Source organism: Watersipora subatra, chromosome 7, assembly GCF_963576615.1.
Source record: "Watersipora subatra chromosome 7, tzWatSuba1.1, whole genome shotgun sequence".
Classification (NCBI taxonomy): Eukaryota; Metazoa; Bryozoa; class Gymnolaemata; order Cheilostomatida; family Watersiporidae; genus Watersipora; species Watersipora subatra.
Genome location: NC_088714.1, coordinates 24,009,865 through 24,033,318, shown reverse-complemented (window position 1 = coordinate 24,033,318; position 23,454 = coordinate 24,009,865). Strand labels below are relative to the sequence as shown.

Genomic DNA, 23,454 nt, shown 5'->3' with positions numbered 1-23,454 from the left:
AAGCATAAAACACAATCTTAAATCATAAAAAAGTACCGATACTTTCTGATAAAATCTACTAAAATTTGGTCTGATTTCATTTTTAACGCTAACAAAGACTATGTTTGTTGCTGGATGTACCAAATCTGCTTTTCTCACCGATGTATATCTTTCCTTGAATGGCTAAGCTCATAGTCCTAGATTTTATTCATGGCTATCACTGACTACTAAAAGTTTTGTCACAGATCTATACTCCGGAGAGCTCATGCTTACTTACTTGTCATTGACATCTAGAGTAGCCAAGATTATACTTAATGCTCTGACTGTGGAGAAGTCAAGTGGCAACTCAAATATGCTTCTAGGTGAGTTTCAGAACTTAATGCATGTACTTGTTGTAGGAGCTCTGTAGATGGGAGCATTAGAGAGTGATGTGGATCATTAGTATTTGGGTAGGATAACTCTATGACAACTCTATGTGTTAAGAGCAGATAATTTTCCTTGACATTCTTTTTGACATGCTTATAAGAGATTCGTTGTCCTAATCAACTGGTTAAGTACCATGTTTTTCGCACCATAAGGTGTACTTGAAAGTCTAAAAATTTTTTTAAATTATTGATTGTGCCCTTTAATACAGTGCCTCCTGTGTGTGGACTGAGTTCTAAAGTAATTTGTGTGCTGTTGGCAAGTGCACTACGGGCACTGCTCCGTGGACCATTTTCCACTGAAACAATAAAAACTCTTGCTAAGTCTACAGCAAGGGTTTGCTGCTAATTGCTATTCACTTGTTTAAGAAAACCCCTAAAATAGCATCGTCAGCAGAGCCACATACTTATTGGCTTAATTTAAACTGAGAGGCAGCGGCGACAAGTTACGCCGCCATATACCGTGGATTGTGGACGCATGGGCTAACGTAAAGCCAGCCTCTATTGTTATCGCTTTCGATGTTGAACTGCAACCTGCTGGACAGTGAAATAGCTCAACAGTTTAATCTTATTACTGAGGATGAAATAATTGATGGTTTTGAGAAAGAAAAGTGAATATTTTATCCAATAAACTTGACTAAGCTCACTGTTTTGCCTTTCTTGGTGTTTTTATATGTTTTAAAGCACGCATTATATATTGGGGGAGTACAGAAATAGACCAGAGAATTAAGGCTGTGCCCTATGATAAAGTGAGCCCTGTGGTACAAAAAATATGGTATATGTGGGAATACTTGAAATGTTTGTGACTGAGTGATAAGCTGGGCTTTTAAGATAAGCTGTTTACTTCAGGTTGTCTGGCACTGCTCGTGCAGGATATGGCCACTCATGAGAACAGAGAAATGGAAAAATTCAGTTCTACGACCTCCAACCTTAGCCAGGATCAGTATAACTTCCCAGGGGCTGGAGCTTCTGAGACGACTAGTCAATCTGGAGATGGCCATTCTGAGCTCTCTAGTTCGTCTAATGAAAAATCAACTATTGAAGTTGTTTTGAGGAGGCCATCAACAAAACAAAATCATGATGACTTTTGTAAGTCTATGCTCTGCACTTCTGTGTGCTTGTGAGTGTGAGTAGACCATAAAATCGTTGTCTTGTACAGCCTTCACATTTTGTGTTGAATGTCATATATAAAGTCAATCCAAATCAATATTGTGGGTCAGTAATTTTCATCCTTTTTGAGCCATAGTACATTTTCTATATTTATGAAATCCTCGGGCACACCACCAAACAAAATGACGCAAAATGACACTAATGTAGTAATGCATATAGTTACAAAGTTTTTTTTAATGTATTTATACCATCACTATGAAACCTGGGCCTGTTTTCATGAATACAACATGGATATCTTTGTGAGAGTGGTAAAAACTCGCAAAGCCTTTGACCACCTTCTGATGCCTCAGAATAATTGTGCCAGCTTGAAAAAGATTATTTATGTGGGGTTCTAACTCGTGGCATCTGCCTAGCATGCTGATACCCTGACCTAATCACCCACCTTTCTGAGCTGAAGAATGATTGTACGAATACTTATTCTCTCTTCTTTATAAAAAGTAAACATGGATAAACAATGGCCGATAATACTAAAGATGAATTTTGAAAAGAGGCCTTTTATTGATAATTTCCTAAGGCACACCTGACCATCTCTCGTAGCACACTGGTGTCCTATGGTACACTGGTGTCCCGTGGTACACTGGTGTCCCGTGGTACACTGGTGTCCCGTGGTACACTGGTGGAAACTCAATACTGTAGTTTACATTCCTAGGATAACTATATCTCTGACCTGCGTTCATTTTTCATTTATCTGTGCAATTTAAATCAGTCATTCTTGCGCTTTTAGCCTCGGCTGCTGGTCTGCTGGTTGGGGCGGTTAAGCAGATTTGTACAGGCCTCATCACAGATTGGTGGACAGACTATCATCTGGCTGTTGGAGCTCTTGAGGTGCTGACAACTCTCGCCAAAGTGAAGCTGCAGATTATAAGTACTGCCATGTGCAAGGATACTGTTAGCCATATCTGTAGACTCATAAGTTTTCTCTGTTGTCGACCGCCACAGAATCAGACAAGGTTTGTCTCGAGACTTATATTCTCTGATCACAGCAATCCCCCTCATTTTTTTGAGATTAATCAGAACTAGGAGCCTCCCTCCGCACGGAAAATGAAAATTCATGAAAAGAGAAAGTAATAAACTTGTATCTAATAAAATCACTTTTTCATTACTCTTAAGCATTTTTCTCTTCTCAAGTTCAATAGACAGTTGTGAGGGTTAAGAGCATTTATGAGACATAATGGTGCTGCAAGGATTTTGCACTTTTACACTTTACAAAACAAAGTAGGAAAATGGCGAACTGTGACAGCTGCTATCACAATGCTCCTCACTGGGTCAGAATATGAGAGATTTATGGAATTAATTTATTTTTATTTTTATACCGTATATACTCAATTATAGGACGCACCCTAGTATAAGACGCAGCGTAAATTTCAGGCAATTATTGAGAATAAAGGGTAATTCAAGTATAGGACGCACTTCAATTGATCTCTTCACAAGTGAAATTTTCGCACGATCAATCGATTGTTTTCTCACTTTTAGGGCTTCGTAAACAAATTTATGCCTTTTTTAATACGGCGCGTGTTCGCTATCACCGATAACACATAGGTCCTTAGTCTGTTTCCGCTATCGCCTTGTTAGAAACTGCCATCAGCGTTGATAGTAGCAGTGAAAATTTAATAACTCTGTTTAAATTGATTACCACAGCTAGCTATTATGGATTACATAATTCATTATACCCAAGTGTTACTAAGCCAGCAAGCCTTACTAACGGAAAAAGCCGATAATGTGCTGCTTCATAGAAACACATGGCCCCTCGTGGTATGTTGCGATTATAAGACGCAGGTGAAATGTAGGCTGACTTTCAGGTCAAAAAAGTGCGTCCTATAATTGAGTATATACGGTAGTTATTATTTTTAACGTTAATGAATATTTCTACTCTGCGAAATACTGAATCCACAAAATCTGAGCTCCGAAGTAGTAAAGGATTACTTTAATTTCCTTTTTCGCCTTTTCTTTACTCTCCTTCAACCTACCCCTTCCATCATCTGAATTTTATTTTTTTCTCCTTTTCTCAGACTAAATTCTACTCTGTTGTCTATGTACACCACTATGTTGCTGAAAATTGATGTATTTGTTTGTTAAGCAAATCTTCGCCTTCGACGAAGATTCCATGTCATAATGCGTTGGTTTAGTTTTTGCCAATCAGATTGTAAGACATCGTGTGGTTTTTCGCTCACCTTATATAATTTAAAAACTGGTGCTTCATTTTCTAGGGATCTGCACTCCACAATTCTTTCCGCCTTATATTGTCTCTCTCAGTGGATTCTTGAGCATTCCTACCTTCTGCAAGACAAAGAGTGTCTTTACACCGTTTTAGAAGTCGTTGAACTTGGCATTTCTGGCAAACGATCTCAACAGGTGAGTTTACAACCATGCGATAGGCACCCATAGTTATTAGATCTGTGCTGATACCGCTCAGTTCATGATGGTGCTTCTATAACGGGTACAAGATGCAGTTTTAGCATTGATTTTAGCGGGTTGATTCTTTTTCCATCAGATTCTCAGACCGTTGATTCCCGATCAAAAACTATGTGCACCATCAGTCACATTCGGCAACAGTGTGCAGAAAGATATCACATTAACTTTTCAGCTTCTGCTTTTAAGCATTTGCATCAAAAGTAGTTACAAACCTTTGGTAAATGTTAGTAAACATCCTGAAAGTCCATTTTAAAACATGTACATTGTTAGTACACAATTCTAACGATATTTAGTTACATTTAGATTTTACTGCCTACTGTCAGCGTAGAGAGCGATGACTCCGGGAGCGAGTGTTATTGTTGAGACAACCCAAGAACCTTCTCAAACGAATTTCATCAAGTTTTTGTTTATGATTTGTTCATATAAAATCAGGTTTTAGGGGTAAATAATCATTTTACTTGTATTCGCTAAGGCAAAAAGTTTCTATTCTTAGGTTAATGATGCAGTTTTTGTTATGTTTATTCATATGAAAACAGAAAGCAGCACAACTGTTATATTATTACATGGAGTAAAATTCTGGGGGTTTGATCGAGCCAATTTCCTTGCAGTTTTAGCAACTATTAATGCTACAAGAGAAGTTGCCTTCTACCAGACAGCAATTAATTATTGTTACAGTTTTCCTTTTGGACAAGAAAATTGGTCATCATTACTATAATCACAATTATAACAAATGTGTGTAACAGTTGATTGATGACAGTCATACCTCGACACACGGCATTCTGAGACTGAGTTTGTGTGTCAATTTTCTCGTATCTCAAAGTAATATTTCCTATATAACATAACTAAATGCAAATTAATTCAGTCTTATATTAGGAAACAACTACCTACAAACTGGATATTACGATGGAAAAACGTGTTTTTAATTGTCGGAATTCACTACTTCTGAACACAAAGTAACAAATACCTGTTTAGTGGTAATGATCTGAAATAAGATGTAACATCACTCTGTACAGTACTGGATGTAGTTATTATCTTAGAAACAGATGTAGTGGCTAACGACGATGTGAGAAAGACTTGATGTCAATGTGTTACGTACACTAGACTTTTCCGATGCTACGTAACACAACGTAAACTTTGAATTAAACTTTAATGAATTTAGCTCACCAAACCTTCACTAAAAGCTAAGTATTAATTGTTTACCAAACTTGACTTTAATTTTGTCTTCATCTTTGTTTTTTTATCTTTCTCTAGCTTGGTGCTTTTTGCCTCGCTTTCGCTATAATTCTTAGTTGGCCTTTTTTAAAGCTTTTTCAAAATGATTTAACTAGAAAGATCGAGCAATGCTGTTCTTGAAAGCGGCCTCTCGCATACTTGACCATTTAGCGTCCATCGAGAAGCGGCTCGTATGCTTGTATCTCAAAGGTTTCTCGTATATCAAGGCAGACGCTCGCCCAAAATTTGCTGGTATCTCGATTTTCTTGTACGTAGGGACACTTGTATGTCAAGGTAAGGCGGTATAATGAATTTCAATTGCATTTTGGATAGCATTACAAATAAGAAGCCTTCTGTGCTAAAGAAAGCCTTTTTTATAAATTATTTGCAAAAGTAAAATTACTTTCTGTCAGACCATCGGTGTACTGTTTTACTTCTATAATGGCGAATCATGAAAGATTTCATGAACCGCAGTTATAGAAGTATTATTTTATGATTCAATTAAAAGATGTTTAAATATGTTAATATAGAGGTTGGGTATTTTAAAGCAGTAATTTATTTTCTTTTAAACAAATCGCTGACTCACAGAGCCATATGAACTGAGGTTCTAGTGTAAGTGTAGCCAAAGGTGTAACGATCTGTGTGCTTCCAGATGGATTAAAATAATCCTTAGACAGTATCAAACCCTTTTTGTCTAAAGCCTAATGTAGAGGACTAGCCTAACATAAGAATTTAGTTGTTTCGCCACCTCTGTACTTGACACATAATATTGAGATGTTGGAGGCTCTACAGACGTTTAGATGTATTTTATCACATGATTTATGCGTAAGATAGTGGGAGTAGAATGGGCAGCTCATCTAACATTGATGTAGTTGGGCGGTTGGTGAGTTAAACGTTAGTAACATGGGGTGAAACTAGATAAAAACATGATTTTTAGTGGCAGTAGAACCACAGAGTCTTGGTGCAACTGACAAACATCTTCAAATAGTCATGAAGTCTTGTGCTCCCATGTATTGTAACCTTGTAGCCCAACTCATCAACAGTCCTGATGAAAGGAGACAAAGAGCACCTGCCCATGTCACTCAGAGTGAAGGATGCAGCTGAAGCTCTGCTAATGTGTATCATTGACCATGTGGTTAGTAGATCTTCCCTTAATTATTGAAACTATTCTCAGGTGAAAAGTCACATTGCTGCAGAAGCCTATCAAACATATACTCATTGTATATAATTTCGAAAAGCATTATTTATACTCGGTTGCTTTTAAAAGCAGTTCTGTGACATCACTAATTGTATGAGATCAGTGCTTTAGAGGTTTATGGTTAGTTAAAATTCTGTCAGATCTCTGTGAGCATGAGGGATGCATGTTTGGATGTTTGGATTCTATTGAGTACCTTTCAAGTTGTGGAAGGCTTGCTGTTTTCAATGACATGCTAGTATTGAGTTGTAGAGATAATAGAGTTCGGGTTGATATGCGTATGCCTCTACGGAGCATCATTGAAAACATAGCCTGAGTTCCTCATAAAACTGGCTTGTTCATTGAATGCTAAACTGTTGTTAGTGGATTTATCATTAGAATTGTCTTTGCTCTAAAGACAACTAAAATAGTAATAAGAGCTCATGAAAAGCAGTGGATGGAAGACAACTCCTAGTTTGTGGGTATATGTTGGCCCAATGGTTTCTCAGCACAAACTCCAAGAGTGGTTAGGTAGCCTATCTAAAACTGCCATAAAAAGTGTTTAGATTTGGTAGAAATTTTATAGATTCTTCTATACATCGTCTCGTATATTTGCAGTTATGATTTTTTATCTATGACACCTAGTGTCATGTCTAAACTTCTCTTCTTAGTGTCTTCCTAAATACCGGTGGGCGTAATGTATCTTTGTTGGCATGTTTAGTGCAGCTGTTTGCATATGTACATAATCCAAATAGCAGTATTGGTCATACTTACGTTACATCATACATACACCCATCTATGTACGATACATACATGTATGTATCGTACATACATGTACGTATGTATGATACATGCACATCATACATACATGTATGTACGATACATACATGTATGTATGTATGATGTGCATGTATCGTACATACAGACATACATACATACATGTATGTACGATACATATGCCTACATACCCTCTGCAAAGCTCAGTCACTGCAATAATTTATGTGCTTCTAGGCACAGGGTTATTGTGAGTTCATGGGAATACATGGCTCTTGATTTATGATGTTTACACCTAGTCTTCATTTTATGGTGACTGTCTCTATGCATAGCCCTAAATTGATGATAACTCATTCTTTATTCACAGCCTAATTTTATGATGCTCTATATGTTTATCTCAGTCTACGATAGCCGGTATATTACGTTCATGTGTAGGATTCCTTCCCAGCCCCTTGTGGTCCAGAGAGCCTCTATTCAACCCTATCAGAGCGTGACCTTACAGAGGATCCAAGTAACTTCAAATATTTTGCACTCAACAACAATACATTACTCGCTATACTGGAAGACAACTCAAAACCAGGTATGCCTCATATTAATGTATAACTTCTAATGACAAAACGAAAAAGAATAAACTGTACAAACATATACCAGGAATTAATAAATGAGTTGAACAAAATTGTTTTAAAAGTTGATAATTTGATAGTACTACGAGAAGTCGGGATAGTGAATTGAAGGTTGTAGTAAGAGAAAGTTCATAAACTGAAACATACGATAGTAGATGCAGTATGTTGCTGTCACAAAATAGAAAATGATGTTTATCATACGTGTGAAAGGATAAATACAAATACTCTGGGCATAGTTTATGCAGGGTTCTGAAACCCATAACACAAGTGCAGAAATGAGAAAGTTTGGGGCATTGCAATATATCTAAAGATTTTGTGATTTGATGGGTGGAAGTGTGGTAAGTTGGAATATGCTTCAACAAGTCTTTTCTAAGACTTGCGTACTACTGTGATCAATGGTACACATGTCTTTGTATAGATTTCTGTAGGAGGAATCCTGTGTATAAATGTAATGCTATGAAGGCTCCTTTTATTGTACACTGTATACGTACATACATACAAGTAGATATATTCATGAGTTTACAACTGTGTTGAAAGCTTTAATTTTTGCCAGTAGTTTTGTGTTACAATGACTTTCTTTGTGTGAAGGTTGATTGGTCCATAGTCTAAGAAACCTCAGTATTCTAGCAGTTCAATCAAGAGCTCGGTCATGTGCCTTACTAATTATAAGCTATGGTTTATGTTTCTGTTCATTGATTTCCAGTTGGTGGAGGAACGTCTGCGATAAAGCTAGTCATCCGTGGACCATTCGGGAGGCAGATTTGGTTGATTGAGCCAAAGAGTGAACCAGCGGGAAGTCTCAAACCACTTCATGTACCCAGACCCAAGTCTTCTGATGTGCCTCTGGAGAAGCCAAAAATTACTCAAAGGTGGTGGCCATCTGGCGTTGAAAACATTCCACTGGTCAAGGCGTAAGTTCATAGACAACATTCATCTGAAGCAGTAACCTTATAAACAACATTCATCTGAAGGAGTAAGTTCATAAGCAATTTCATTTAGTTTTAATGTTGACTTAAATTCTGCATTTGTAAACGGTAAAATCTACGAAGCCTCTTTAGGTCATTTTGTTGACCTGAAATATCGATCAAAAAGGTCAATGACTCAAAATATTTAGAAGCTAACATATTTGCTGTTTCTCAATAGGGCTTTTAGCCCTCAGCCTCTGTTTGGCTAGCGATAACTACAGTCATGCACTCAATAGCCAACTACAGTCATGCACTCAATAGCTAACTACAGTCATGCACCCAATAGCTAACTACAGTCATGCACTCAATAGCTAACTACAGTCATGCACCCAATAGCTAACTACAGTCATGCACCCAATAGCTAACTACAGTCATGCACCCAATAGCTAACTACAGTCATGCACCCAATAGCTAACTACAGTCATGCACGCAATAGCTAACTACAGTCATGCACCCAATAGCTAACTACAGTCATGCACTCAATAGCTAACTACAGTCATGCACCCACTAGCTAACTACAGTCATGCACTCAATAGCTAACTACAGTCATGCACTCAATAGCTAACTACAATCATGCACTCAATAGCTAACTACAGTCATGCACTCAATAGCTAACTACAGTCATGCACTCAATAGCTAACTACAGTCATGCACTCAATAGCTTACTACAGTCATGCACCCAATAGCTAACTACAGTCATGCACTCAATAGCTAATTACAGTCATGCACCCAATAGCTGTTTGTGGTCTTTTTCGATTTCCAAACTGACAAATGTCAAGTTCAGTCGATTTAGTGTGGAAGGTTTGTTGCCAAATTGTCAAATATTGTTTTTTCAGTAAACCCTTTAAAGGTCAGTAAAGTACCAGAATGCCTTCACAATTGATTCTTGCTATCAAACTAGAAACGTATTATGTCAATAAATGTCACATACTAAAAACTTGCATAAGAATATGAAATTGCAGTTTTTGTTATAAAATATAGGTGAAAACTGATATAAATTGAAGTGAAGCATTGAATAGTCTCTGTGATGTATACAGTCTGGATACTGCTGGTGAATTCCAGGTTAGAGTTTCTCTAACCTTGGATTTGTATGATTTTTAAATTTGATACATTTTGTGGATTTTTTCATGGAAACCTTTTGTTTTAGGGACAACTCTCTCCCAAAATTGGATGATCTTGAAGACCTTGACTCTGTCCTCGCTGGTGTCATTAATGAGCAAATTGAGAAGGAATTAAAAAATGGTCCTTCTCTTGCCCCAGGTCGTCCTGGACCTCCGGATGAAGCTCAGCCGCCTAAGAGTTCTGACTACAGACAAGCTGCTCGAGCGCTTCTATCTCAACTAGGCCTCCTTGGTGCTCAGTCTTTGCAGGTGGGTTTCTTTGTGGCCATGCATAGCAACAATAAATCTTGTAGCATATCAATAACAATTCTTTAACAAGTGTTGGTTGTAGGAACTATGGGAGTCACCACGTTACATCAGCGGCTAATGCTAAGCTTTTAAAACATTTGCCGTATTTAATTATTAACAGTGGCTCTACTGAAAACCACTTTAGCGTACAGTGTGGTCTATCAGGATATTAGTGTCTATCCGCTACATCTAGTGAATTTTTTAATTTTTTATGTATGTGAGCCAGTGTTAAAGTTGTATAAAATGCTACCCTGGATGTTCAGTATGTGTCCAAGTGTTCAAGTTGCATCTAATATTACCCTGGATGTTCTGTGTGGATGGCAGTGTTGAAGTTGTATCCAATGCTACCCTGCATGTTCAGTATGTATCGCAGTGTTCAAGCTGTATCCAATGCTACCCTGGATGTTCTGTGTGGATGGCATCGTTGAAATTGTATCCAATGCTACCCTGGATGTTCTGTGTGGATCGCAGTGTTGAAGTTGTATCCAATGCTACTCTGGATGTTCTGTGTGGGTGGCATCGTTGAAATTGTATCCAATGCTACCCTGGATGTTCTGTGTGGATCGCAGTGTTGAAGTTGTATCCAATGCTACTCTGGATGTTCTGTGTGGGTGGCATCGTTGAAATTGTATCCAATGCTACTCTGGATGTTCTGTGTGGGTGGCATCGTTGAAATTGTATCCAATGCTACCCTGGATGTTCTGTGTGGATCGCAGTGTTGAAGTTGTATCCAATGCTACTCTGGATGTTCTGTGTGGGTGGCATCGTTGAAATTGTATCCAATGCTACCCTGGATGTTCTGTGTGGATCGCAGTGTTGAAGTTGTATCCAATGCTACTCTGGATGTTCTGTGTGGGTGGCATCGTTGAAATTGTATCCAATGCTACTCTGGATGTTCTGTGTGGATCGCAGTGTTGAAATTGTATCCAATGCTACCCTGGATGTTCTGTGTGGATCGCAGTGTTGAAGTTGTATCCAATGCTACTCTGGATGTTCTGTGTGGGTGGCATCGTTGAAATTGTATCCAATGCTACCCTGGATGTTCTGTGTGGATCGCAGTGTTGAAGTTGTATCCAATGCTACCCTGGATGTTCAGTGTGTATGGCATCGTTGAAATTGTATCCGAATCTTCCCTGGATGTTCAGTATGTTTGCCAGTGTAGAAGTTGTATATACTGCTTCCCTGGACATTAGATTATCTATTTTTGTAGCCTGAAGGCTTTTTGCATCACTCAGATTTCAATTTGAAATTTAAACCTAGTGATAGAAATATAGTTTCATAATCAAATTATTTCAGATAATTTGTTAACTTTATTAAATAGTTTGAGAACTCCTTGAAAAGGTCTCATCTGTAGCTTACTGACTCAACACTGGAAGTCTTACATCCGTACTTAATAACCTTTAGTGTATCAATGAGAGTAGTGTGTATCAGATATAATATAGTCGTTGCTAATCACAAAGATTATTAAGTTCAGGTTTTCTAGAGGTAAATTGCTATGGCACCAGAAAGCATATCTAAAAAGGTCACCAAAGGTCACCAAACAGCACATAGTCATGTTTAAAGTCTATTCAGTTGACTGTCTTTCAAACAATTAAAGTTTTTATTCAGTAAATTAGTTCATCGGCCTCATTCGATTTACTTCATCCGCGATAAACCTTTGCACACACTTTCATCTTGTTTTCCATTAACTGACGGAATACAAATAGCATGCAAGTTTATCACCCTAAAGATTGAAATTCATACAACAAATTTATAATTCCTTTAAAGGTTGACTTGCAACAAAATTCACATTACAGTTATTTGGTATCAAAAGATTCACCATGTCTTACTCTGTTGTGTTGTAGGTGCCACATATGTGGAAATGTGATTACAAGCTCATAAAAGCTCAAAAACGAAAAGCCGCCGTAGATTGGAATCTCTTTATTTCTCTGACGTAGTCATGAAATTTATTTATTGTCTTGTCACGTGATGTTCTCCCGTGAATTGAAAGGCCAATAAAAAGCTCAATATAAAACTTATCGTAGTACTAGTTTATGACAAACACTTCGGGTTTTACCGAAGACCCCGTATCAAATATAGATGCTCGCTACTTTACAGTTTTGTTTCGGTTTGCTCTAATCGGCTAGTCGTAATCTGATCATGTGACCCAATACTTCGCAAATAATTTCTGCAGCACTTTTCAATTATCACAAATGACCAACAGACTCGTCATGATTATCAGACAATGATATGTACTCCTTCAAGCTAAGGCTAAAACATTAAATGAATTTTTTCGGTAAGTTATAAGATATCACTGCCAAAAGTGACAGAATTACAATGAGACGATAAAACAGACGCGTAAGAACAATAGACATGGTTTTATTGAATGCGTGAAGTATATTTGTGAAAATATTTCGACAAATAAGGTTGCATGAAAGTGTAAACAGAAACCATTTACCACAGCTACGTCATATTTGAGCCATTTTGGAAAGAGAATCCAAACTACGGCGGTCTCGTGTGGCTGCGATTAACTGTTCGTTTTTGAGCTTTTAAGAGCTTGTAATCACATTTCCACATATTTTGCACCTCCAACACAACAGAGTAAGACATGGTGAATCTTATGATGCCAAATAACTGTAATTTGAATTTTGTTGCAAGTCAACCTTTAAGCTTGTTCATTGATTTTTAGGACTTTCAAGGTATGCCTCCATCACTTTCTCGACTTCAAACAAAAGACAACGAGTTTTTTACTGCTCTAGACAGCTTAGACAATACTTCTAATCGTGCAAGACACTCAGTCTATGTGTTCTATGTCAAGGCTGGGCAGAGCAAGGTGTCTGACATACTCGATAACATGGTAAGTGGGATCATTTACACACCGGATAACTTATGTCTGGTCTTGGGTGTAGTAAATAACATGGTCAGGTAAGCCATGGACATACTAAATAGCAGCATTGAGGCAAGATCGGGACACACTAGATGGTATGATGAGGCCATAGACACATGTGATGAGACAGTGTAGCATAATATATAATCAGTAGACCCCCTGCAACATGAATAAATCATTCCCAGAACGTTTACGTTATAGGGATTTTATGTTATATGAACAGTAGCAAAGTTACATGTAAATTGCTTAATCTGTTACAAGATTATCCCAAACTCACCCCTTTGGCCCTTTAAAAAGGAAAAACAATTTAAGTATTTAATTTTGATACTGTACAGTGACTGTGGTATTATTGGTTTGTATCGACAACTTTTTTATTTTTATCCTTTTCGTTTGGTTTAGAGTTGGTCTAAGATGGTGGCAATTTTACGGCAACTTAAGGGGTGTAAATTGACCTTCATGTCTATTTAAATCAATTTGTTTCATTTTTTTCTACAAAGGAAGGTCTATACTGCAAAGAAAGAAGTGCATGTCTAAAGTGAAGTAAAACAAAAAATATATTCGGTGACAGACAGATGGTGTCTGTCTGTCCATTTGTCCTAAGCAAGTGTTATAGGTTAGGATGAAAGATTGTTTTCAACAAAATTTCAACTAATGACATTTAGCTTGGCAGACCGGCACTCTAACATCTGCATATAAGTATTTCTGAATAGTCGTTCAGTTACTTAGTCTCTGTGCTTTATCAGGAAACCTGACGATCTTTACCGGTGAACTAGATTTTTAGGGTACTAGTACATATATATTATGGAGATACCCAATAAATCGTTCTCTCTCCCAAGCACAAGAGAAAATGATGCAAAAGAGAAAACGATGTTTTTAATACCGACTATATATATATTTCTAATTCTTCCTTGTCTGGTGCAGACAAGCTACAGGAGCCTCAATGGAGATTTTAAGGACATTCTACTATCACTCGGTTGGCCGGTCAATATCAACCATCACCCCGGTTGGACTGGCTTGATAACGGAGGAAAGTCACCCTGGTCACCCGCGGCCTCACCAGCCAAGTGAGTGTTCACACCTCGCAAATAGAAACTTTTTGTCGCAGGACAATATTACTGTGGTAAGAGAAGGGGGATTTGATATATCTGCTTGGTAAACTAGCGCAAGGGCCTGGTATCAAGCTAACCTTAAGATATGTATACGTGTACACTCGGGTGGGGTAGATTTTCTGTTTTTGTGGTAAGACACTGAGTGGTTATCCATGCCTAGTGTAGATGCTCGGTGTTCCAGTTTACACAAGCGTTTAGCATCAGCGCTTAGCATCAGCGTTTAGTTAATCGCTTGCAAATTAGCCAATAGCTGAGGGTTGATATTCAGTCTGGTACTGCTTCAGTTAAAGTTGTTACGGCAGTCAAGATGTTGCTGTATGCAGCATTCATACACTATAGTTAATCAGTTGCTCAAGCTTTAGCCTACTAGGAATCTTCAGAAGATGAATTTGTGAAGGTGTACTTGGTGTCGATAGACTTAGTTGTTACCATAAATTTAGCAAAGGTTGTTAAGTATGTGATTCTCCTCAAATATAATGACTATCCTTTGAGCAACTTCCCTATAAATAGTGTTACGAGTTCTCTCGCTCAAATACTGTACTGTAGAATGTAATATTTGAACTAAAATATACAGGTGAGCTACAACAATTGAGAAATGGAGCAATATCAATACTTGTCAATTCGTTATCAATATATTGACAACACGAGCTCTGATTGGTCACCAAGCTCCGTTTACACCCTCATGCTGAGGCACTGTGTCATTGCTTGCGTAAAGCCTGGTTCCCATATTCACCGCAAAGCACCGGTGACAGCACCGGCGACAGCACCGGCGACAGCACCGCAGGCTATTGTGGTAAAATGGGAACCTACACGCCGCGGATCGCAGTGCACCGCCGGTGGATGCCGGCGGTCAACGCAAGAGTTTGCACATGTTCAAATTTCGCAAACGGCCGCAGGAAAAACCTTCCTGCAATGCACTTTACGGGTAAAGGTCATCGTTATAGGAAAGGCATGTTATGTTTACGATATTATTAACGATGTGGCTTTTATGTGAACATTAAACTGCGCCGAGCACCGCAAGTGTTTTGCTGCGCGATATGCCGGTGCTTTGCTACGTATATGGGAACCAGGCTTTAGGCTTCCACTTTGGCTGCTAATACTAAGATGTTTGCTGTTTACACTGATGTTTTATGACACCCGAATTTCCAATAGTGCTGGCATGTCAAATTTAGAGCATTTTTCACCCTGGTGTGAAAGTAGCTTTAAATATATATATAGCTTGTTGCAGTGCTTGAGAGGAATGAGATGGTTTGTAGCTCGCTACTTCCACACTCCCGTCAAATGATGCACATCTCTATTTGCAGGTGTAGATCAGATACCATTAGCTTGTGGCCCTGCAGCTTATGATGGCACCAAGTGGCTTTTATACTGGGGCGACAGTCGGACAGAGGTGGCCTTTATTGTACCGACAGAGCAAAGGCTGGCAATGATTATAAGGAAAAAACAACGTAGGTTGCATTTATCATCACTGTCTTTAGATATATTAATTCCTAGTAGTGTAATGTTGTCTACACTAAATATTAATTGGTTACAATCTTTCGTGTAATAAATGCAAAGCTTATTTCTTAGAACATAGAGCTGAAATAATGGCAACTTTTCACATGATTTCTCATATTGTCGTTAGATACAACAACGTTTTAGTCGTATTCGAGTATCTTTATGAATCGTTGAAGCACTTGCTCAAGAGATAATATAATTGAATGTATTTTGCTTGCACATAATTTTTCTATGACAGTATTCTGAGGAACTGAAAAAGTGTAGTTTGATTCATCAAAAGCATTAAGATTATGTTGGTTTTTTGGCATTAAATCAATCGTTTCTTCTGGAAAGTTTTCCTTGCTGTTTTAAAGTTTTATCACTGTCTTAGTGATGAGCCATTTTATGTTCTACAATAAGTTTTCTTGCATGAAACACCTGAAAGGCTAGGCTTGGTCTGAACTGTAGCATGAAGTCTATTATTAGGGGTGTTATGTGAAGGTGTATAAACAAACTCCCTAATCATCATGCTTGGTATGTCAGGTACGCTGTTCAGAGGTTTTATGCTGTGTCAATACCTCATGTTCTCCGTTTACTGTTTGTGTCTTTTATTGTGGTTTTTCGTATCAGAATGATTTCTCTGTGGCTATATTTCTTGTTAACTGCACCAGTAGACAAGGTGAGTGAGCGACCGGTAGTGCTGCAGAGGAAGCTAAGTGAAGACAACTCAAGAAGCAAGACGAAAGAATTTGTGAGAATCAATCATCGTAGAGCTAGTTTGGATGTGGGAACCGAGAGGGTGGTTTTCTTCATTCATCAGCAGAGAAAGATTGTGTCTGTCGAACAAACGATACATGAAGATGGATTTGATGAGGCAGCAGTGGATATCATACACAACGACAATTCCAATCACGCTCCAGGAGAGTTCCCCAAACATAATGAGGAAAATGGTTTGTCTTTTATGGATTCTACTGAAAAGGCTGAAGGAGATTCAACGGTGAATAACATGGCATCAGGAAATGGCACCATCCAAGTAACAGAGTTGTTATCAAGCTTGTCTACACCCAAATCAGGCAATTTGGAGAATCATTCTAAATCAGAAGCAAGTACCTATGGCGCTAATATTTCTGAAGCCACACCATTGCGTCGTTCTGGAGGTTTCAGACATAGTCCGCGCAGGATGCTGTCAGATGGCCCTGTTAGCGATACTACTGTAGCATTGCCTCATTTTGTTCCTACATCACCTAACAGCGCAGAAAAACATCGGCGAATTACATATGACATGGCAATGGGTGTTATATCTGCTGAGCATCATGCCAGCATCATTTCTAATAACGAGCTAAGGAAGCTGAAATCGCCCAAGCGGAGGAAAACCAGGTCGAAATTTGGTAAGTGTTTTCTCTTCTCTCTTTTTCGTTTTCTTTATAAAAAGTCTGCTTTTTTATCCTTATCGCTAATTCCACAAACTGTTCTGAATTCATAATAGTCATATAGATGAAATTATATCATAAATGAGAAAAAATAAAATAATACATGTATCTAATTGGCCATTGACATCTACAAATATTATATTTGCTTGAGTTTCTTCAGAGTGTAAAAGTACATACAGTAAGTTACTCGCTTTTCTTTTCAGATTATTATGATCCGCACTCATCGGACTCCAGCAGAGCCAATGCATCGTTACCTTCTGATGAAGGTCAGCTAGCACCAGCTAAGAAACCCAAGGGGTTTGGAAAAGGCCTCAAGAAGAAACTTCTGAATAAAGTCATCGATGATCGTCCACCCTATCATCGCCGGCGTAGCGTTAGCGATACTTCTAAACGACTTGATGGTAATTGCCAGCTCTGAAGATGTCAACCTGGCTAGTTAATAGTCAGGAGCTTCCGTTACACAATGATTTAAAGATGTTCTTTCTTTCGATTCTCTCTGGATTAACTATCAATTGAGCCATGATTGGTGTATTGTACAAGTCTATGGTTAGAGGACTACAATGATTTACGAACACGTTTTGCTGCCACTTTCGCTATTCACGTTTGACTCTGTGTGTTTCTGACTCATTGCTCTATATTGCACAACTTTATCTTTACCACTAGCATGTTTTGCAAAAACTCCACTCTGCTGTGATTATAACACTCTACCGCATGTGTCGTCATTAATGAATTCTTTTTGTCTATGGTTGTATGTGTTAAAGCCACATTCAACTTGGCAATATATAATATTTCTGTGTGTGGTATTATGTTTTTTTTATTCAGAAATTTAGGTAGCGCACCAGTTCAACTAGCAGTTTTTGAAGTGAGCTGAAGTAAACTTGGTCTCGGGAAATATTATTTGTTCACATTATAGTTGTCAAGCAGACTTCTACCGGTTCTGACTGTGTGTTTACCGCTAGTGGTTCATTTCGGAGCTCAAGTGACTCCGCTAGGGAGTCTGGTAGGAATCAGAAAACAGCGGAGGTGAGGATGATAGTGGTCTGGTGTGAGAGGGTGGAGGATAAGGATATCATTCCATGGGGTAAGTAACAACATACAACCGGGTTGATGGCTTCTTGCGAATTAGGCCAGAGTATCAACCTATGTTTTGCTAAAACAAGCTAATTGTAAAATATCATGATGATGTACTATGGTTTTTCTGCCAAATAATTATTGAGTATGACGTTCCTTTGAAAGTTTGAGGTACAGTCACACCTCGACATACGAGCTTAATACATTCTGGGACTGAGCTCGAATGTCAATTTACTCGCATCTCAAGGCATTATTTCCTATATAAAAGAACTAAGTAAAAATTAATCTATTGCCATATTATGAACAACCACTTAAAGAGGATATTACGGTAGAAAAAGTGTTTTAATTGTTATAATTCAGGGCCTACACTGACCAAGTAACAAGTGCCATTTAGCTGTTATGGATTGCAATAAAATGTAACATTACTATGTACACTATTGAATAGAGTTTTTACCTTCGCAACAGATGTTGTTGATAACAGCAGTCTAAAAGAGACTTGAGAGCAACACATTCAGTACACTAAACTTTTGTGATCTTACGGTATAGAAACTGGATTTAACTTCAATGAATTTAGCTTACTAAACACACACTCGAAGCTAAGCTTTTCCTAAACTTACTTTAATTTTGTCATCATATTTTTTAGTATGTTTCTGGTTATATGCTTTCACTATAACTTGTAGCCAACATGTTATAAACTTTTTTTTCAAACTGATTCAAGGAGAAAATCAAGCGATGCCGTTTTGCAAAGCGCCCTCTTGCATACCGTAAAACCGGTATTTGAATGCCACCTCTATTTAAGCACCCCCCTCTATTTAAGCGCCACCTCTATTTAAGCGCCATCTTTATTTAAGCGCCACTATGGAAGAAGGGTTGAAAAATAGAGCGTCACTCTTCAATTGAACGCCACTTCTATTTGAACGCCACTTCTATTTGCCCGATACTATTTGACATTTTTAATCTTTATGAACCCATAATAGCAAATGATCAGAAGAGAAGTGTCCATAAAACTGTACTCACAATGACTCGGTTACATCAATAATAATTAATTGGTTCGTTGTTTCTGTTCGTATCAAAGTGCGTTTTTCAGCTCAAAGTCTTTAGGTTTTTTCTTTACAAACTTTGATTGCAACACAAAAGAAATAATCAGTAACTGTATCAGGCTAATAGTAGTCTTTTTAACATATGATGACAGATGTATATGGGGAAAGTTTCCGCATTTATGCTGGAAAATGTGCTACTATGTATTTTGAGGCTAACATTTTGAGGCTATTTTGATTATACGCTGTTTCTCTTTATTGGCATTAGAAATTTCTGTTCAAAATGGCATAGCGTAAAGGTTTTGCTCTGCTAAAAAATTGTTTGGACACTCATATCGACTATCTTATATTAGTATAGTACTATAGGCTAGTATAAGCTGACGGGGGGGGGGGGGGGATTGAGGCCAGAAGACATGTTGGAAGGTATTGAATAGCCAGAAGAATATGAAATCGTTCCAAACAAAAGCAACAATCAGAACAAACTGGCCGAGCAAACGATGCTAATATTTTTGTTTTTAAAATGTTAATTTTTGTTGCTGCATGTATTGTAATTATGGTTTGTTTGTGTTACTTATTATTATATATGTGTAGCATTAGATAGATTTTTTTAAACATATGAATTTGCAGATTTGTAAAATATTATTTGATAGCATGATTACGGTAATCTGAATTCAGCTTACAATTGGTCCACACTCGTAACTCCTGTTCTATTGCACATAAAAAGCCTGTAAAATGTAAAACAAATGCAATCGGCGACAACGACCTCGCCAATCACACTTGTTTTACATGGCCATTCTACAGTTTGCAAAGTTGGTGTTCATAGCGGTTTTTCTGTTAGTTTCTTGTTTAAATTTGCTTGTTTATTTCTCTAGCTTTGCGCGTGACTCTTGTCAGAGTCCCTGTACTCCTATGTAATTATTTACTATTGCAAAAGTTTGTGTTAGACGAGAACACACATTACGAAGTAGTTATATTCTAAAATTAATCAAAGTGGGGTACATGAAACAGAAAAGCATTGGACAAATGTTTGTTCGTTTCAGAGTCACTACTCAACACCACCAATGGTCCGAATGACTTCAGATGTCCACCCGAATATATGATAGTCTATATCACAGCACTCCAGAGTGGGCTGTTTAGGGTGCATATACACTCTCAGACAGAAAGGTTGGTGAACAGCCTATCATTTGCCAGGAATTTCATCATTAGATATTCACCCCTGTGTCACCATCTACACAACTAGACAGTTAATGTAGTAAAGGTGCGGCCACACCTAACAATTTTTTGTTGGTTCTTACCGAAATCGCGAAGTGAACGAAAAACACAGAATTATTCGGTCGAAATTCACAGAATTGCCAGAGCTGTGCATGCACAACAAAAATTGTCAACGAAATGCTTTTAATTGGCTAAACAAATTATTAGCGAGCACGATTCTAGCAGCTTTCGCAATTGGCATAGTCCAAGAAACATATTACGACGCGCAATGAAAGTTCCAATTCAGCATAGTACATACGATGCAATTGCTTAGATTACACTATTGTTGGTTTTTATCGCTCGGATACTATGGCTACAAATTATTTCTTTTTTAATAATAACCATTTTTATTTAGCAGCAAAATTTCTGTTGTAGAAAGAGTTGCCATATTTAGCGCAATCAAGTCAATTGCATCATATTTACAATGGCGAATTTCGTTATTATTTTTCTTGCGTGCCGCATTATGTGCCTCGGACTATATAAATTGCGAAAGTTGCTAGAATCGCGCTCGCTAATAATTTGTTTAGCCAATTAAAAGCATTTCGTCGATGATTTCGGTGCACATGCACAGCTCTAATAATTTTGTGAATTTTGACCGAATAATTCTTTGTTTTCCATTCATCTCGTCATTTCAGTCAGAACCAATGAAAAAATCATTACTTGGGGCTGGCCATACCTTAATAATGGGGTACCCCTTGCATTTTTATTCTAGCTGTCTATGGCTTGCAGTGCGCTCTTCTACAGGAAGAAACGAGTTGCTAGTTATTTGGATTTGCTTTATGTTTCCATTTTTACTTCTAGTGTATGAGTACTCCACTTTAAAAAATATTTGAAGAACTTGTCATCTCAGCAGCTCAATTTGTAGAATAATTTGTGTTCTTAAATACCATATTATTGGAGCTTCAATTATGCTCTAACAGAATTATATCATATTATAGACAATCACTTTCACTTTGATCACCAGTTATTACTGCAACAACCACCGTATCTCTTATCTTCCTGTAAGTTCTAAAGGTACTACTATAACGACCATCCAGTTGTTCACCCATTTCCTTACATAGTTCTACATTATAACAATGCTACAGGAACTACATCCTGCTCATAGCATTCCTGTTACATATTCCTATTTTCGAACCTTCTTACATATTCCAAGAATACTACAAGAACTACCAACTCATTCCTAACCATTCCTGCTACATATTCCTATTATCGACACTTGTGGCTCTGTGTATAAACAATTCATTAAACTATTTCAGCCATTGATCTATTTGATCTGTTTAGATGTGGAACTCCTCTCCCGCTAGTCGACGGTGCTGTATGTGTGAAAAGAACTCTGGGAGTTATGATCAGACAAACTGCCATAAATATGGCGGCGAGAAGACGGCTGCTGAATGAGCTGTTAGTATGACTCATATAATATCAATCCATGACTTGCTGTTCTCACTGCGATTCTGATTAGTTGTGTTCCCAGCTTGGTTTTGAGTAAATGTCAGTCTTATGTGATTCTATAAAGCGCGAGTTCAAATCCCTTTCAATGCAATCTTTCTTCCAACTTCCAACCGTGGTGTCTGATGGAGGGAGACGGCTCTTATTATAGTAAAGGCTAGTACCCTGGCAGTCTCATGCGCTGCGAGAGATCATCATCTGTAATAACTATGTGCACAACTATTCTTAGATGTGGAAAGTTGGTCGAGCGTGCAGATAACAGAGCGCTTGACTGGTCATTCGAATATGCAGATTTGATTCGCGTGCGGTGCAATTTTTTCCTAATGCTCTTGGCTGCTGACGGACAAACAGACTCGTTTCTTATTATAGTAAAAAGTGTAACATTATTAAACATTTATATTTGATGCTAAGCATGAAAAATTGACGTTGTCAACCATTCTGGCTGTTATATTGCAACAGAAACCTATATACTATACTTAGTAAGTCGTAATAAAAGTATTCCAAATTGTCATAGTTTGCTGACTTTTATACTGCGTTTCATTTTTCAGAAGTTTGATTCCTCATAACAAGAGAGCGCAGAAGATGCAAGAGCTCATAGGAAAATACAGAGTGAACTGTACAGAATCCGAGTTTTATGAAAGTCTTTTCAGGGAGTCTTACGATCAAAAGTAGTTCTACATTCCAGTTTAGAGCATCGGCATGACTAGACAGCTTATCATTCTCTGCATCGAATTATCCGATTCTCTGGTTATAACCGTGTATTATATCTTTGACACCGCATCATACTGCTTGGAAATTGAACAACGAATTGATTTCTTTGATTAACTTGTGACTGTACTCGAGCAAACTGTTTACGAAGTACAGTCTCCAAATCTACTTCCAGTTTCAAACCTGGTTTGTTGAAATGAAGTGTGTATATGCATATGCAATGCTTGTTGTTTGATGTTGGTCAGAGGTTTTTCTAGTCTATAATCTCCACAATGTTAAACTTGTGATTTTGGAAGAGGAAGTATATATTTATTTGTTTTGTTATAAATATTCACATTTTTATTGTATTTTTTGTCATGTACTGTTGATAATATATTGTTCACATATTAACTAGTTTTTATTCACTGCTTATGTAGAAAATGTGAGTCATTGAAATCCATTTTAATAAACAATTCAATCTATTAGTGAAGAGTTTATCCGATCTAATAGCATTATCATTAATTTAGCATCATCGTTATCATTCATCTGATAGCATTTATCTAATAGCATTAATAGTGCAGCTCATTTGAAGCCTTCCATAGAGTTATCACAATTTGATATCATAAATTACTAAACAAAAGGCTATGTTTTTGAGAAATATGTAATTTGTATATTAATGACTGATTCTTTTTACCATTGAGGTATCAAGCCAGTAAACATATTGCGTGATCGCTGCAATAAGTTGATGGCTATACACTATAAGCCACTTAAGGCTGGTTCACACTATCACCAGAACGTCGGAGTCGTCTTCTCGCCGATTATTCATCGACTATATACACTGTCAACTGAGGAAATCGCTGCAGCTATGCGGGCATGTCGGAAAATATGGCAGCTGTTAAACTTTTCTGATATTTCATTGAGCGTTCACTTCAGTCTGTGCAA

The 23,454-nt window shown here is 37.7% G+C and overlaps 1 protein-coding gene across 1 annotated transcript in view; it reads left to right on the top strand.

The window, feature by feature from the left end:
* LOC137399426 (ral GTPase-activating protein subunit beta-like) overlaps positions 1–22,923 on the top strand; it is a 37,342-nt gene extending 14,419 nt beyond the window's left edge. The window contains exons 10-24 of the mRNA XM_068085529.1: positions 225–341; positions 1,251–1,490; positions 2,296–2,521; positions 3,779–3,923; positions 6,223–6,330; positions 7,579–7,723; positions 8,470–8,677; positions 9,879–10,101; positions 12,809–12,976; positions 13,928–14,069; positions 15,419–15,562; positions 17,934–18,101; positions 20,169–20,292; positions 21,661–21,777; positions 22,374–22,923. Coding sequence (XP_067941630.1) covers positions 225–341; positions 1,251–1,490; positions 2,296–2,521; positions 3,779–3,923; positions 6,223–6,330; positions 7,579–7,723; positions 8,470–8,677; positions 9,879–10,101; positions 12,809–12,976; positions 13,928–14,069; positions 15,419–15,562; positions 17,934–18,101; positions 20,169–20,292; positions 21,661–21,777; positions 22,374–22,497 — 2,399 coding nt within the window. The 3' untranslated portion in view covers positions 22,498–22,923. The remainder of the gene's footprint in view (positions 1–224; positions 342–1,250; positions 1,491–2,295; positions 2,522–3,778; positions 3,924–6,222; positions 6,331–7,578; positions 7,724–8,469; positions 8,678–9,878; positions 10,102–12,808; positions 12,977–13,927; positions 14,070–15,418; positions 15,563–17,933; positions 18,102–20,168; positions 20,293–21,660; positions 21,778–22,373) is intronic.
* Positions 22,924–23,454: the final 531 nt, after the last annotated feature.